The 17,795-nt window shown below is 38.1% G+C and overlaps 1 protein-coding gene across 22 annotated transcripts in view; it reads right to left on the reverse strand.

The window, feature by feature from the left end:
* DNM3 (dynamin 3) overlaps positions 1-17,795 on the reverse strand; it is a 658,236-nt gene that overhangs the window by 408,734 nt on the left and 231,707 nt on the right. For all 22 annotated transcript variants that reach the window (XR_015143475.1, XR_015143474.1, XR_015143472.1 and 19 more), the window contains exons 5-6: positions 4,128-4,226; positions 3,383-3,543 (exon numbers count right to left, since the gene is read on the reverse strand). Coding sequence is in view for 17 of the 22 variants with exons in the window: in XM_086344642.1 (XP_086200768.1) it covers positions 3,383-3,543; positions 4,128-4,226 (260 nt within the window). In the remaining 5 variants the exon portion in view is untranslated. The remainder of the gene's footprint in view (positions 1-3,382; positions 3,544-4,127; positions 4,227-17,795) is intronic.

The raw sequence follows: 17,795 nt of genomic DNA on the forward strand, positions 1-17,795 counted from the left end.
GGGGAATAAGATAAGTAGACCCAAACCAACTGAAGAACCATTTAAAATCATTTATGTTTATCCGAGCTTACCCATGTGCATACCTAATCACTTAGTTCTTTCCAACTCTTTGCAACCCTATGGACAATAGCTCTGTCCATGGGGATTCTCCAGGAAAGAATACTGGAGTGGGTTGCCATGCCCTTCTCCAGGGGATCTTCCCAACCCAGGGATCGAACCCAGGTCTCCCATATTGCAGGCAGATTCAAGGTTATCTGGATATTCAAGGTTATCTGGATATATCTATTCAATAAATCAAGTTATTTAACTGTCAATAGTTCACACCTATCCTATAACCTTGTCCATAGTTATGACTTGTTAGAATAGGAAAAAGGAGTCCAGAATGGCAGTGGCTAAAAGACAAGGAAGGGAAAAGCTTGAGAAAATAGAACAAAGGAAGGTCTGAGGACCACAGTGAGGACCTCAGGTAGAACAAACAGCACTCCTGGCTAGCCCAATTTACATAGGGCAAGCCCAGGGGGAGGAGATAAAAACCACATAAAAAGAGGAGCCAAAGGGCTGGGGGTAACTCCCCTCTTCTCTTCTTGTCTTTTGGGTCGGCATGCCCTCATGCCTGAAGGATGTATTTTCCTTTATTTTCTAAATAAAACTGAGCTGTAACATGGAGCTGTAACACCGATCTGTCTGAGAGCTGTGACACAGTCTGTCTGAGAGCTGTGACAGGGTCTGTCCAAGGGCTGTAATCTGGTCCGTCACTTCAAATTTCTGTTGGGACGAGACAGAACTGAGGAAATTCCACACTCCTCCAACAGATTTATCATGTTATTCCCCTGGCATGTGTTGCCATTATGGTTTTGAAGCAGAAAATAAAAGAATGGAGAAGACTGCATTCCCAGTAGCAATGCCCAAGAACAAACCCCAGATCTAAGAGTAATAGTAACCACTTGACTGACTTGCCTAACTTCTCTTCTTGGAAGTGTTAACCTCAACATGACTGAAATCAAGTACCTAATATTCCCTTCAGAAGTTTCTCCATCTTGGTGATTTCATAATAACCTGGAACTTGGGAGTTATACTTGACTTTCCCTCTCTGTCAATCACTAGAGCTAATCCACTGCCAAGTTCTCAATTTTCCCAAATATGCCCCAAATCTGATTCATTTTCCATCTCCACTGGCACTAACCAAGACCAGGCTACCATCATTTCTCACTTTGACTCCTAAGTAAGAGGTCTTCTCAATTCTCTTTTTTTCTTTCTTCTCATTTCCCCATTTCTACTCTTGATCTTCCTATTTGCAACCACCATAATCATTTTAACCCACAGATGTGACTGTTATTCCCCTCCTCAGATTCCTTAAACAACTGACTCCCCAGGGCTCTTAGGATAACAGCCAAAATCTTTAACTTTGCCTACAAACACTATAGGATTCAGCCACTGCCTTCATCTCCACATTCTTCTCTTACAACTCACTCTCTGACCTCCAGCCATAATGATATTCTTTTCAATTCCTCAAAAATATCCTGTCCTTTTTTCAGTTTTTGCTATAGTAAGAGTCCCTCAGGATCAGACGTGTTGGTACACATAAGATCAGCAATAAAATTATCCTAATTTCAGGAGACTTCCCTGGAAGTCCAGTGGTTAAAACAGTGTGCTTTCAATGCAAGGGTTCAATCCCTTGCTGGGGAACTAAGATCCCACATGCCATATGGCATGGCAAAAAAAAAAATATCCTAATTTCAAACACAGTGTGAAGATCCTTGAAGCAATAGAGAAACTGATTATACAGGAAATGAAAGATCTTTAGTATAATATTTATTCAATTTTCAGTCAACCAGAATCAGTTATGCCATACTTTATGGGTCACCTGTAATAACCAAATGGTCAAGCATACCTGTTCTACTTTTCCAGTATTCATATTTCTAACTTTATTATTTCTAATTATTTTAGTGACTTTTCTCTAAGTTTTTTTTTTCATTTATTTGCATTTTTCTTAGCCCAATACAGGTATGAGAGCAGAAATCAAAAAATAGTTTTATCAGAGCTAAATACATTGATAGAATATCATGATTCTTGCATGACAAACCAAACTTCCTTCTCCAAAACAAGTTAAAAATTTTTAAATGACAACTATATTATTGCTTTATGGCTTCCAAATATTCATCTACCCTTAATTTAAAAATACAAATTTTATATTAGTCTGTGTTACATCACTTAAAATACAAGTATACTACTGTTTTTTATTTTCTAAAACTGCTTCAATTGCTGCCTAAATTGTTCAGATATAATGTTACTAGTAGCCTACTGTTGTGTTAGCCTCTACTGACACCTTCTAGGAGGGAACAATCAGAACGACTGTTAACTACTTGACTTATTTAAGTTCATAAATAAAAGTTAAAGCATACTTTTTGTGAGAAAAGTTGCTCACCATCTGAGTCAATGTAATCAAAACTTGGGGTGGAGGCTCTATACTCAATGACTATGACACAATTCTACTAGGGACTGGAAAATATATGAAAAAAAAGTACACTAAATTTTTATGGAAGAAATGTATATATGCATGAAGTTGCTCCTGCTAAGTCGCTTCAGTCGTGTCCGACTCTGTGCGACCCCATAGACGGCAGCCCACCAGGCTCCCCTGTCCCTGGGATTCTCCAGGCAAGAACACTGGAGTGGGTTGCCATTTCCTTCTCCAATGCATGAAAGGGAAAAGTGAAAGTGAAGTCACTCAGTCGTGTCCGACTCTTCGCGACCCCATGGTCTGCAGCCCACCAGGCTCCTCCATCCATGGGATTTTCCAGGCAAGAGTACTGGAGTGGGGTGCCATTGCCTTCTCCAATATGCATGAAGTGAGGGGAAGCAAAGGGCCTAATTCTATCTGTTATGAGGAAAGGGGTTATCTGGAAAAGTTTCTTAGATGAATGAAGATCAGTGATTGCTTATGTGTTTTTAAGATTGGAAATTAAGGATCAAACCAATCCTAAACAAAATCATAAAGAAATTTTAACTTAACCATCACAGATTGACATTTCAAAAAAAAACAGATGACAAGAGACAAACTTTTCAGAGAGATACAAGTTTAACTCCTTAAAACAATTATATATTATGAACAAATATGTGCTAAAATGTGTTCCCCTGTTCACTGTTTGTAAATAAATACGTATTTCTGCTTAGTACACTATTCTTTCAATAATATTAAGGTGGATTCTGGTCATTTAGAATTACTAATGGCATGGGTCTAAGTATTCATATTCATCTTTTAACTTTTCTATTAATACTATTATGCTAAATAGTTCAGAAAAAAGTATAAAAATAAGAAATATGGATTCCAATAGCCATTCACATATTTTATAATTGTTCTTGTTGATTGAAAAACCATTTTTACCTGATTAAGGACCTTCTGAAGGTGTGGGGTCCCCATCCGATCAGCAATATGTCTGTAAGCCGGGTGTGAGAGAAAAAATTTCCTTTCTGCCAACATGGCAGCCTTTATGTCCTTCTTCCCATCTATGTCCTTCTGGCTCCTGTTTACCACCCCCACGTAACCTAAAACAAAACACACATCTATGGAGTTGGGGACACTTTTGGTTTCTTCTTCTGGGGAAATTTTAAAGCTGTCAAAGAGGCCAAATAAGAAAAGCAAAATAATTTTAAGAGTCTGAAGAACAGATCCCCTTACAAAACTCAATTTGGGATATCAGTATTTAATGAAGGCTGGACAATTTGGTTAATGTTGATTTTTTAGCATTAACAAAATAACGTCCTTTTGTCCTTAAAAGATCTGTGCATTTAAATAGAGTAAATCTCTAAGCAGCTTTGTCAGACAGCAGCAAGTAAATAATTCAGACTTAAACAGAATACATTTATACAGACTATGATGAATAATTATACCGTTCCTTCAAACCCCTTCCTTTTCCTGTTTTATTCCTATTGTTTGAAGGAATAGTTCTTTCTTTGGATCAATTTTACTACATTATTTGGGAACACCATGTCATTCCATAAAATGTTTAACTAAGCTTAAATCCATTCTTCTCAATGTGGAGGCATAAAAATTCAGCCTCCCACTGGTTTCCCAGTTGTTTTTCTGCCACACCATCAAAGAAAGTCCTGTATAGGACACATTACATTACCCCTGCGAAGTGGCAGCAGCTTATTCTCTAGAACATCCCTGGCATCTGTTCCTTCATCCATGAGATCCAGTTTGGTGATGACTCCAATGGTTCTCAGACCTGCACCACAAACAAAACCCACATTACACAATTTGCAGAGACCAACAAGTTTCAGAGACATATATGTCTCAATGTTAATTGCAAAGCACTCATATTTCTGGTTCTTTCCATGTTCCTCCCCATCTTATTTTGTTTTCTAATCCACAACTATCCCATCTGGTAAATTTCAACAGGATGAGACAGAGAGCTGCGAAACGACCCATCCATAAGATAACTCTTGATCCAGGAGAGAAAAAACAAATAGCTGTTTCACCAAAATACTTATAAATGTATGAGTTTATTTTTGTACTACATGTACATAGAAATTATGTATTTAAATTATCCCCTCAAGGATTGCACACAGTATGGATGCTTTCATTTTATGCATTACATTATTAAAAACAAAAATAGATTACACATGGACCAGTGATGTGGGTATGTCAGAAACCAAAGCTTATTATTGATCCAGGTCTGAGCACTTGAGAGCAAACTATAAAGAGAAGAAAATTAGGTACAGGATACCATCATTACCAAAAATAAACTCACAAATCTCACATATTCATTGTTACTTAGAAAAAGAAATATGACTTAATGGAAAGAAGACTGAAATAGGAATTCTGAGCCATGGATTCTAGCCTTAAGATAAGTCACTTAACTCTCTGAGTCTCAGTTTTCCTCTTCTATAAAATAAACAGTTGGAAATCATGAATCAAAGGTTCCTTTCAGTAATAAAATAATGAAAAAACCTAAACATTTTATGTAGCATATCAGATGTACTGTTTGTTCTTTGGTCCCATCATTAGATAAAATGAACAATATTGCCTACTGATTCATCTTTTTAAGTGTATTTCTTTGGCTTTGCAATTAAACATGGTTAACTGAATACAAGTTTTTATTTTCTGCCTGAAACCACTCTCAATGGTTTCCCTGATAGCTCAGTTGGTAAAGAATCCTCTTGTAATGCAGGAGACCCTGGTTTGATTCCTGGGTTGGGAAGATCCCCTGGAGAAAGGATAGGTTACCCACTCCAGTATTCTTGCTTCCCTTGTGATTCAGCTGGTAAGAATCTGCCTGCAATGCACGAGACCTGGGTTTGATCCCTGGGTTGGGAAGATCTCCTGGAGAAAGGAAAGGCTACCAACTCTAGTATTCTGGCCTAGAGAATTCCATGGACTGGATAGTCCATGGGGTCACAAAGAGTCGGACACGACTGAGTGACTTACAGGCTCACTCTCAAATAATAATGCTTAATACTTTCTAAAACAGCTATGGTTTTAAATGCTTACATGTCTTAAATCATTTAATCTATCAAGTACTCCAACTACTAATTTTTTAAGATGAGGAAACTAAGTCAGAGAGAGATTAAGTCACTCATCCCAAGGTCACAGAAGAAATGGATCTGGGCAGTCTGGTTCTAGAATCCATGCTTTTAACCAATATACTCCTTATCATAATAAAATAATATTTTTTAATGTAGAGGGTTTAAACCAAGAAAGTCGAAGAAAACAGAAGAGAAATGCAGATAATTTTTGAAACTGGAAACTTAGCAGGATGACTGTTAACTAACCTAACAGATCAGAAAAAGAGGAAAACTTCATCCAACAAAGTCAACAACAGGAGATGCCTAGAAGCTGAATAATTTACATCATCAGATCAGATCAGTTGCTCAGTCGTGTCCGACTCTTTGCGACCCCATGAATCGCAGCATGCCAGGCCTCCCTGTCCATCACCAACTCCCGGAGTTCACCCAGACTCACGTCCATCGAGTCAGTGTATGCCATCCAGCCATCTCATCCTCTGTCGTCCCCTTCTCCTCTTGCCCCCAATCCCTCCCAGCATCAGAGTCTTTTCCAATGAGTCAATTCTTCGCATGAGATGGCCAAAGTACTGGAGTTTCAGCTTTAGCATCATTCCTTCCGAAGAAATCCCAGGGCTGATCTCCTTCAGAATGGACTGGTTGGATCTCCTTGCAGTCCAAGCGACTCTCAAGAGTCTTCTCCAACACCACAGTTCAAAAGCATCAATTCTTCGGGGCTCAGCCTTCTTCACAGTCCAACTCTCACATCCATACATGACCACAGGAAAAACCATAGCCTTGACTAGACGGATCTTTGTTGGCAAAGTAATGTCTCTGCTTTTGAATATGCTATCTAGGTTGGTCATAACTTTCCTTCCAAGGAGTAAGCATCTTTTAATTTCATGGCTGCAATCACCATCTGCAGTGATTTTGGAGCCCAGAAAAATAAAGTATGACACTGTTTCCACTGTTTCCCCATCTATTTCCCATGAAGTGATGGGACCGGATGCCATGACCTTCGTTTTCTGAATGTTGAGCTTTAAGCCAACTTTTTCACTCTCCACTTTCACTTTCATCAAGAGGCTTTTTAGTTCCTCTTCACTTTCTGCCATAAGGGTGGTGTCATCTGCATATCTGAGGTTACTGTTATTTCTCCCAGAAGTCTTGATTCCAGCTTGTGCTTCTTCCAGTCCAGCGTTTCTCGTGATGTACTCTGCATATAAGTTAAATAAACAGGGTGACAATATACAGCCTTGATGAACTCCTTTTCCTATTTGGAACCAGTCTGTTGTTCCATGTCCAGTTCTAACTGTTGCTTCCTGATCTGCATACAAATTTCTCAAGAGGCAGATCAGGTAGTCTGGTATTCCCATCTCTTGAAGAATTTTCCACAGTTGATTGTGATCCACACAGTCAAAGGCTTTGGCATAGTCAATAAAGCAGAAATAGATGTTTTTCTGGAACTCTCTTGCTTTTTCCATGATCCAGCGGATGTTGGCAATTTGATCTCTGGTTCCTCTGCCTTTTCTAAAACCAGCTTGAACATTAGGAAGTTCACGGTTCACATATTACTGAAGCCTGGTTTGGAGAATTTTGAGAATTACTTTACTAGTGTGTGAGATGAGTGCAATTTACATCATAGCCTCTCCATAAGAGTCAAGACCCGGGGGCGCCAATAGCTCTGAAAACTATGGAGAATGGTGGTGGCAGCTGAAGCTGAAAATAGAAACATTGGATGGAAGCAGTTAGATTTCCATGGATAACATAGCTAGGTGCTGCCCTGGTCTATCCTGGCAGGACAGTGCAGGTTCACTCTCTGGAAAGAATGAACGTAGAAAAAACTGAACTCATGGGCACCTGGCCCACTTTGGAGGAATATAGTATTAAAAGAGGATAATTAAGCAAAATTCTATACAGAGAATGGGAGGACTACCCCTCCCCATTCCAGTTCCTTAATCTGACTTGAATAAAGACTTTAATCCCCAGGCAAGAGATTGGAACAATGGTCTGGGAATACTAACCATTCCAACAGAAAAAAATACATGTTGACATTCAAAGGAACAACAGTTAAAACAGTCCAATAATACACAGGACTATTGTTGAGAAGTCTATCATTCCATAATTCAAATAAACACACACGGAATATCAACCGATAATATTTCACATTTAAATATAAATGGACAGCCAAGGAGATGCTCTAATATGAAACTAAAACAAGTAAACACTATACAACTGAACTTGAGGGACTTCCCTGGAAGTCTAGTAGTTAAGATTCTGCACTTCCACAATTCATATGGAAACACAAAAGACCCTGAATAGCCAAAGCAGTCTTGAGAAAGAATGGAGCTGGAGGAATCAAGCTTTCTGACTTCAGGTTATACTACAAAGCTACAGTCATCAAGACAGTATGGTACTGGTACAAAAACAGAAATATAGACCAATGGAACAAGATAGAAAGCCCAGAAATAAACCCATGCACCTATGGGTACCTTATTTTTGACAAAGGAGGCAACAATATACAATGGGGCAAAGATAGCCTCTTCAATAAGTGGTGCTGGGAAAACTGGACGGCTACATGTAAAAGAATGAAATTAGAACACTTCCTAACACCATACACAAAGATAAACTCAAAATGGACTAAAGACCTAGATGTAAGACCAGAAACTATAAAACTCTTAAAGGAAAACATAGGCAGAACAATCCATGACAGAAACCAAAGCAAGATCCTCTATGACCCACCTCCTAGAGTAATGGAAATAAAAACAAAAGTAAACAAGTGGGACCTGATTAAACTTAAAAGCTTTTGCACAGCAAAGGAAACTAAAAGCAAGGTGAAAAGACAAGCCTCAGAATGGGAGAAAATAATAGCAAATGAAACAACTGACAAAGGATTAATTTCCAAAATATACAAGCAGCTCATACAGCTCAATACCAGAAAAACAAACAACCCAATCAAAAAGTGGGGAAAAGACCTTAACAGTCATTTCTTCAAAGAATACATACAGATGGCTAACATATACATGAAAAGACGCTCAACATTGCTCATTATTAGAGAAATGCATATCAAAACTGCAATGAGATATCACCTCACACTACTCAGAATGGCCCTCATCAAAAAGTCTACAAACAATAAATGATGGAAAGGGTGTAGAGAAAAGGAACACTCTTGCAGTGTTGGTGGGAATGTAAATTGATATAGCCACTATGGAAGATGGTATGGAGAAAACACTAGGAATAAAACCACCACAAGACCCAGCAATCCCACTCCTAGGCATATACCCTGAGGAAACCAAAATTGAAAGAGACACATGTATCCCATCGTTCACTGCAGTACTATTTACACTAGCTAGAACATGGACACAACCTAGATGGCCATCGACAAATGAATGGATAAAGAAGTTGTGGTATATATACACAATGGAATATTACTCGGCCATAAAAAGGAATGCATTTGAGTCAGTTCTAATGAGGTGGATGAACCTAGAACCTATTATACAGAGGGAAGTGAGTCAGAAAGAGAAAGATAAATACCATATTCTAACACATATATATGCAATCTAGAAAAATGGTACCGAAGAATTTACTTACAGGGCAGCAATAGAGAGACAGACATAGAGAACAGACTTATGGACATGGGGCGAGGGGAGGAGAGGGAGAGATGTATGGAAAGAGCAATATTAAAACTTAAAATACCATATGTAAAATAGATAGCAAACAGAAATTTTCTGTATGGCTCAGGAAACTCAAACAGGGCCTCTATATCAACCTAGAGGGGTGGGATGGGCAGGGTGATGGGAGGGAGCTTCAAGAGGGAGGGTATGTATGTATACCTATGGCTGATTCATGTTGAGGTTTGACAGAAAATAGCAAAATTCTGTAAAGCAATTATCCTTCAATAAAAATAAATAATTTTTAAAAAAAAAGATTCTGCACTTCCAACGTCAGGGGTACAGGTTCAATTCCTGGTTGGGGAAATAATATCCCACATGCCACATGGATTAAAAAAAAAAAAAAAACTAAATTTGAAGAAAACAAAGATAATGCAAAATACAGAAGAAAACTATTATTTATATTAACATTCTCAGAGAGAAAGAAATCATTGCATTCATGGAATAAAAACAGAATGTCATAAAAGGAAATTTTCAAGCAAACAAAAAGAATGTTCAAAAATTAAAAGTATGAGAGCAGAAAATAATAATGCTGGAGTACAAAATTAGGAACTCCTCCAGAAAACAAAAAGAAGTTGATAACAATAAAGGAAAAACTTTTTTTAAACTAGAGAAATGAACCAGAAGATCCAATATCTGAATAACTGGCATTCCAATAAGAGAGAGAATATCAAATAGAAAGAGTCAGGGATGCAGGGACATACTATTCATAAAATGTCATATAAGTGAAAGATGAATTTAGGGATTGAATGAACTCACCAAGTGCCCAACAAAATATGAAAAACATACACAAACACACACACAATATGGAACATCAGAAAAGATTTCATAATACAGAAAACAAATAAAATATCCTAAAAAGCGCCCATAGAAGTTAAAAAGAAAGCTATAAAAAGAGTTTTGAGAATCATCACAGCATCAGTCTTCCCAGCAGCAAACTGGAAAATAAAAAACAGCAGAGCAATGTTTCCAACATTCTAAGAGAAAGATTAATTTCTAGCCTAGAATTCTAAACTATCAATAAACGTGACGGTAGAAAAGGTTATTTTCAGACACACAAAATCTCAAAATATTTTACCTCATTTTCTCCTTTTTTGGGGAGGGGGCACGGGGTGGTGCAGACTACTAAAAAGATGTGTTCCACCAAACATGGGAACAAACTAGCAAGGAAGTAGAAATCCAGAAGGAAATCCAGAAGCAGGGAATCCAATCTAACCAGAAAAAGAAGGAAATTTTCAGGACAGTGTAAATTTTAGGATGGTTTAAGGCCATGGTAAAACATCTGCCTATAATGCGGGAGACCCAGGTTCAATCTCTGAGTAGGGAAGATCTCCTGGAGAAGGAAATGGCAACCCACTCCAGTATTCTTGCTTGGAAAATCCCATGGATGGAGGAGCCTGGCAGGCTAGAGTCCATGGGGTCGCAAAGAGTCAGACACGACTGAGCAACTTCACTCACTCACTCACTCAAGGCCAGGAGAGCAGTCAATATTGATTAGAATAAGATAACTGTGGTGACCCAAGGACAAAAGAGCAGATAAAACCAAGGAGAGTCTTGGAATGCAGGAATGGAAAAACCAGACCCTTATCGTCCTTCCCTCCCCCATGTTGTAACTACTAATGGAACAGTATAACCTGTCTCCCCTCCTACCCCACAGGGAGAAGGTATTTGCCCTACTCTTCCCCCGCCTGGTATACACGCCTCATCCAATCAGCAAATGACCCACAAGACCCCTATCCCACTCCTTGTACCTCGGGTATAACAGTGGACTAAGGACTCCTGTTAAACGTTGGTTCTCCCTTGAGCTGGCCCACTGTTCTAATAGCGTCTCGCATTCTAATAAACTTTATTTCCCTCTCATTCTGTCTCATGTCTGGAAATTCTTTTCCAACCTGCACCCAGACCACGACAAAAACAAAGATACGAAGATAACTTTCCCAACCAATTAAAACAAAATTGAAAGTGATAGAATACTTACAGCTTAATGCTGTTGAAGGTATTAGAGATTTAGACTTCTGTGGGAAAAGCTCAGAATACACTGGTGATAGACCGTTTAAACAAACAAAAGAAGAAACAACTATCTACCTCAAAGACAGCAGTATCACCCAAGAAAGGAAATTTAATCATAATTCAACACATGGTTCAGCTGTGGATACTATTTCCAGAATCAAAAATATTCATTTAGCAAAATACGATATAGCTATATCAGTAGAATTGGAGAGGTAAGTATATATATGTATGTGTAAGTATATGTGCATACGAGTGAGAGACATAAGACATAAGGCTGTCTTATGTCTTACCTCCTTAAATATGGAGGTAAATATCAAAGAAAGTTAAAAGGGTGGAAAGTGGTAACCTCTGGAAAGCAGTAATCCAGAGTTAGGAAAACAGACTGATTTTTCTAAAGCGATGTACATTTATAACATTAATGAAAAGTAAGGGTTAAAATTTTTTAAGTATTTTCTTCACTACTCTCTAATTCCAAAAAGGCAGAAAAGTCTATGCTTATTGATGTCCCAGAAATGGCTGATGAAATTTCCTTTTTCACATTTACTTATACAAGTAGGCAATTTAAATAATCAATGAACTCCTGCTGGCAGACTCAAGACCTATACTGATCTCAAAAAGATATTGCCAGAAGAGACTCAAAGGCAACATTTAAAGTGTTTTAAAAGCACTTCACTGGGAATATAAAGACATAGTAAAAGTAATAACAAAGTCACTTGCTGAGTTCTGATTGTGTGGCAGACATAGACTTGAAACAACTCTATGAAATAGGTATTATTATTTCTCAATTATACAGATGAGGAAAGTGAGACTTGGAAAATAAAAATACATTTGTCCAAAGGCTTGTGGGCTGTAGGGTGTTGAAGCCGGACAAACTTATTCCATTTTTAATCACTATATTTTCAGCTTCTCAATTCTTAGCTAGATTTTACAAGTGATTAGCTGTGTTATCTGGCAAGTTGTTTACAACATCTGTGTCTACTTTTCTACAGAATCAAAGGTTTATCTAGCTGTCTCTTTCAAGTACAGAATTCTGGGAAGAACAACTTCCAGATTCAGAAGAGATTACATAGAGTAACATATAAGGTAAAAAGTAATTTAATAAAATTCTTGCCCTCCATCTAAAATAAAAATAATAAATTAAGACCTAATAAATAATGTATGATATTGTATTTCAATTCTGTTTCTCTTCAGTAAAGAATAACCACAATGATGGGTACTTATGAGCCCTGACAAAGACCTATAAAAGACATGAAAGGCACTTCAATACTCTGATTCTTATGTATTACAGATCTAAAGTCAAGTATTGGATTGTTAAAATCCAAGTCCCACTGCTGTCCCTTATCAGTTCTGAGACATTAGTTTTCTCATCAGGAGTAAACACATCAAAAGGATAATCACATATCACAGTTTATATCTGATGTCTGGGATAATTATTAATAGCATCCCTTTTAACTCTCAAAGGACTTCATAGAGGAGAATACATTACATGTTCACTCTAAATCATCAATAAAATGAGGAAATAACAAAGCTATATTTTAAAATTACTTAATAGGACTTCTGATTTCTGGTCCACCACATAAGAAGCCTGGAAGTTTCCACTGTGACCTAATAAGAGAAAAGTCAATAACCCTTAGATTCATCAGAGCAGTGAGGCCACAGAGCAAACCATTGCCCACCCCCCAAATTTGGAGAGACAGGTGAATACAGAGACCCACAGCTTGCTGCTAAATCGCTTCAGTCATGTCCGACTCTGTGCGACCCCAGAGATGGCAGCCCACCAGGCTCCCCCGTCCCTGGGATTCTCCAGGCAAGAACACTGGAGTGGGTTGCCATTTCCTTCTCCAATGCATGAAAGTGAAAAGTGAAAGTGAAGTTGCTCAGTCGTGTCCGACTCTTAGTGACCCCACGGACTGCAGCCTACCAGGCTCCTCCATCCATGGGATTCTCCAGGCAAGAGTACTGGAGTGGGGTGCCACTACCTTCTCCGATCCACAGCTTACTGGAGCAGAAAGCCATAAGCAGATAATTCTGCAGGAACCAAGGACCCAGGCAGTAAAACCTAAACTGTAATTGATAAATTGCTGGAAGTTCAGTGTGGGCAGTCTTAATAGTTAAAAACTCTAGGGGGACCCAGTCATAGAGGATACCCATACTTTTTTGAGTTTTGCCTCCAGGAGCTCACCAGGTTCTCACAGTGAATATCTGAGAAAAAAAAGGTCCTGTGCCTTAGGCAGGGGAAGAAAGAAACAACCTGATTTAAAAATGGGTGAAAGACCTAAACAGAAACTTCATCAAAGATATGTAGACGGCAAGTAATTCTTGCCTCTTCACCTTCACAATGCTATCCCTCTCAGCTCCAAGAAAAGCTTCCCTTTTCTTCTTTTTTTGGTTATTTCCTATTCATCCTTCAAAATACTATACAGGCCTCTCCTGCAGGTTCTTAATCAGGCTCCCATAAATGTAAGTTTGGAACTTTTTCTCTGTGCCCTTAAAACTCTCTGTGTACACTGAAATCATAGTTCTTATATGATGCTAGGAATCTGCTTATTTGCCTGTCTCACCCTCTAAGTCATGATCCCTTCAAGAATAAGGACAATGTCTAATATACATATTTCATACGTACTCATAAGCAATTCTTATAGGTGCCAAACACAGAGTGGGAAGTCAATAAATGTTTATCTACCAAATGAAGAAATAAGTAAAAAGCATATTTATTTTTAGGTTTAGACAAGGATTGGAATACAAATTCCAAAAAAGAAATAGAATACCATTCTACTATGTTACCTAGGTCAACACAGTGATTTTCCTATAACAACATTATCATTTCTTCCGTTTATATATGCAACTAAATTATAAGTAGTGTGTTGTTTCATCTAATTAAGAAAAGGGACAAAACCAAGCCATGAACCACATTAGCAGTTGCCAGAAAAGTAATCTGGGACACTATGTACACTGAAACAACAGCAATGAAAAACAAAATCAGTGAAGAGTTAGTGTAAACATGTATACAGCTAAATTAAAAACAGACTTAGAAAACTAGATGTCCTTCTGTTAATGCATTGTTTGTTTTGGGCTTTGGTGGTATTCAGGGTGGGAGTTGAAGTAAATGCTCTTCTTTCTGTTTGGCAAGGGATTATGGAATATTTTACTTCTGAAAGCAATCAGTGATGAATAGGAACAGTTTCATCTTTTTTTCCTATAAGTTTTCCATTAACATTATTTTCTTGTTACTTCCAACAATTCTAAATAATACAGTCTTCATTTCCAAAGTCATCTGGTAATACATCTGCATGTGATACTAGGTAAAATATTAACTAAATAACAGAAAACATAAAAATTACTGCTGTTATAGTAGTAGACACTCTATTTGCTCACCTATTTATCCTCAGAATCTAGCAAAGTACTTGAAAGATTTAATATTTATGAAAGAAAGGGAGAGAAGAGAGAGACAGCAAAGAGAGAAAGAAGATAAAGGAGAGAAAGGAGAATTTTTCCAAAGAATAATTTGGAATACTTATATAAGAGTGGTTCTTTCATTGAAAATCTGTATTCCAAAACATACTAAGGCAAGAAGAAACAAAAGAAAATGAATCCACATACTGTAGTCTCCCTCCTATTTACAGTTTCACTTTCTATGATTTCAGTTATCTGCAGTCATCTATGGTCCAAAAATAATAAATGAAAAGTAGGGACTTCCCTGGTGGTCCTGTGGTTAGGCATCTGCCTGCCAGTGCAAGGGGCTTGGGTTTAATCCTTTATCTGAGAGTATCCCACTTGCCACAAGGCTACTAAGCCCATGTGCCATGGCCACCGAAGCCCACACATTCTAAAGCCCATGCTCCACAAAAGGAGAGGCCAATGCAATGAGAAATTCATGCACCTCAACTGGAGAAAGCCCATGCACAGTAACAAAGACCCAGCACAGCCAAAATTGATTAATTAATAATTTTAAATTAAATTTAAAAGTAATACAATAAAAAATAAAACTCAGAACTCAACAAAGTTCAAAACATCCAGGATTCAAACAAAAATCACCAGATACACAAAGAAGGAAAAACGTGACCACAATGTGGGGGCTGGGGAAGGTAGGAATCAGTCAGCAGTGTCTCTCTTAAAAACTTGGGATTCACAGATAATGTTAAAATAACTATTAAAAACATGCATAAAATGTTTAAAGATATAAAAGAAAACATGGAAATACAGGCACACCTCATTTTACTGTGCTTTGCTTTATTGCACTTTGCAGATGCTGCACCTTTTTACAAATTGAAGATATGTGGCAACGCTGCATCATGAGATGATGGTTGGCACTCTTAGCAATGAAGCATTTTTAAATTTAATTTTTATCTTATAGTTGATTTACAATGTTGTGTGATTTTCAGGCATACAACAAAGTGAATCAGTTATGATACATATATCTATTCTTCTTCAGATTCTTTTCCCATATAGGTTATTATGGAATATTGAGTAGAGATCCTTGTGCTATACAGTAGGTCCTCATTAGTGATCTATTTTTATATAGCAGTGTATATATGAGAAATGAAGTATTTCCTGCCATATGAATAAACAAGGATGTCACAGTTGTCAGTGATTCCAGCCCTCCAAATGTGAATTTCTGAGCCCTAAGGACACTCAGGAAGAAGAATACCTGCATGATCTGACAGCCATCAGGCTGCAGTCACTCCCTCTAGTGAGCTCAGGATGTGAAAAACACAGGATCCTGGCCCCAGGATAGCTGAGGTGCATATGAAAGGGATGATTTCAGTGAGCCCAGACTCTTGCATCTTCCCCTACAAAACGTGAAAGTTGTTCAGTCGTGTCTGACTCTTTGCAACACCACGGACTATATACTCCATGGAATTCTCCAGGCCAGAAAACTGGAGTGGGTAGCCTTTCCCTTCTCCAGGGGATCTTCCCAACCCTGGGATCAAACCCAGGTCTCCTGCATTGCAGGCAGTTTCTTCACCAGCTGAGCCACAACGGAAACTCAATACATATAAAGGAAAAAATACATAGAAAACACCCCCGACAGAGAAAAGTGCTAAATTCCTTAACTTGGGATATCTGGTTTTCTTTAATTAGCAATAATTTTTGATGTTCAGACTACCTGCCCTTTTTTGCTAAACTTCTATGTAACCTGGCTCCTCCCCTTGCCAACTTGGAGCAGTTCTCTCAGGGTCACTTGAGATCCTGTCTCCTGGGCTTAAAGTCCTAAAAATTCCCACTGAATAAAACATAACTCTCAAAGAGGTTGTGACAATTTTTTAGCAGACAAGATGTTAATCCCAAACTCCTAATTTATCCTCCCCAACCTTTCCCCTTTGAAAGCAAACTTATGAAAACGAAGTCTGTGAGTCTGTTTGTTTTGTAAATGAGATCATTTGTATACTTTTTTAGATTCTGCTTATAAGTGATATCATATAGTATTTGTCTAACTTACCTCATTTAGTATGATAAATCAATAAAGAATTTTTAATTAAGGTATACACATTTTTTATACATGCTGCTGCACATTTAATAGACTGTAGTATACTATAAACATAACTTTTATTTGGAAACCAAAAAAAAAAAAAAAGAAAGACAGGCTAAATGGATACAAAAACAAGACCCCTATACATATTGTCTACAAAGGACCCACCTCAAAACAAGGGACACATACAGACTGAAAGTGAAGGGCTGGAAAAAAAATATTCCACGCATATAGAAACCAAAAGAAAGCAGGAGTAGCAACACTCATATCAGATAAAATAGACTTTGAAATAAAGGCCATGAAAAGAGACAAAGAAAGACACTACATAATGATCAAAGAATCAATCCAAGAAGAAGATATAACAATTATAAATATATATGCACCCAACATAGGAGCACTGTAATATGTAAGGCAAATGCTAACAAGTATGAAAGGGGAAATTAACAATAATACAGTAATAGTGGGAGACTTTAATACCCCACTCACACCTATGGATAGATCAACTAAACAGAAAATTAGCAAGGAAACACAAACGTTAAATGATACAATGGACCAGTTAGGCCTAACTGATATCTACAGGACATTTCACCCCAAAACAATGAATTTCACCTTTTTCTCAAGTGCACATGGAACCTTCTCCAGGACAGAACACATCCTGGGCCATAAAACTAGCCTTGCTAAATTAAAAAGAAAACTGAAATCATTCCAAGCATCTTTTCTGATCATGATGCAGTAAGATTAGATGTTAGCTACAGTGGTCATGTATGGATGTGAGAGTTGGACTGTGAAGAAAGCTGAGCGCCGAAGAATTGATGCTTCTGAACTGTGGTGTTGGAGAAGACTCTTGAGAGTCCCTTGGACTGCAAGGAGATCCAACCAGTCCATTCTGAAGGAGATCAGCCCTGGGTGTTCTTTGGAGGGAATGATGCTAAAGCTGAAGCTCCAGTACTTTGGCCACCTCATGCAAAGAGTTGACTCATTGGAAAAGACTCTGATGTTGGGAGGGATTGGGGGCAGGAGGAAAAGGGACAACAAAGGGTGAGATGGCTAGATGGCATCACCGACTCGATGGACGTGAGTTTGAGTGAACTCCGGGAGTTGGTGATGGACAGGGAGGCCTGGCGTGCTGCAATCCATGGGGTCAC

The sequence above is a fragment of the Bos grunniens genome, chromosome 16 (genome assembly GCF_055505025.1).
Source record: "Bos grunniens cultivar Pamir isolate PY7600 chromosome 16, Bosgru_T2T1.0, whole genome shotgun sequence".
NCBI lineage: Eukaryota > Metazoa > Chordata > Mammalia > Artiodactyla > Bovidae > Bos > Bos grunniens.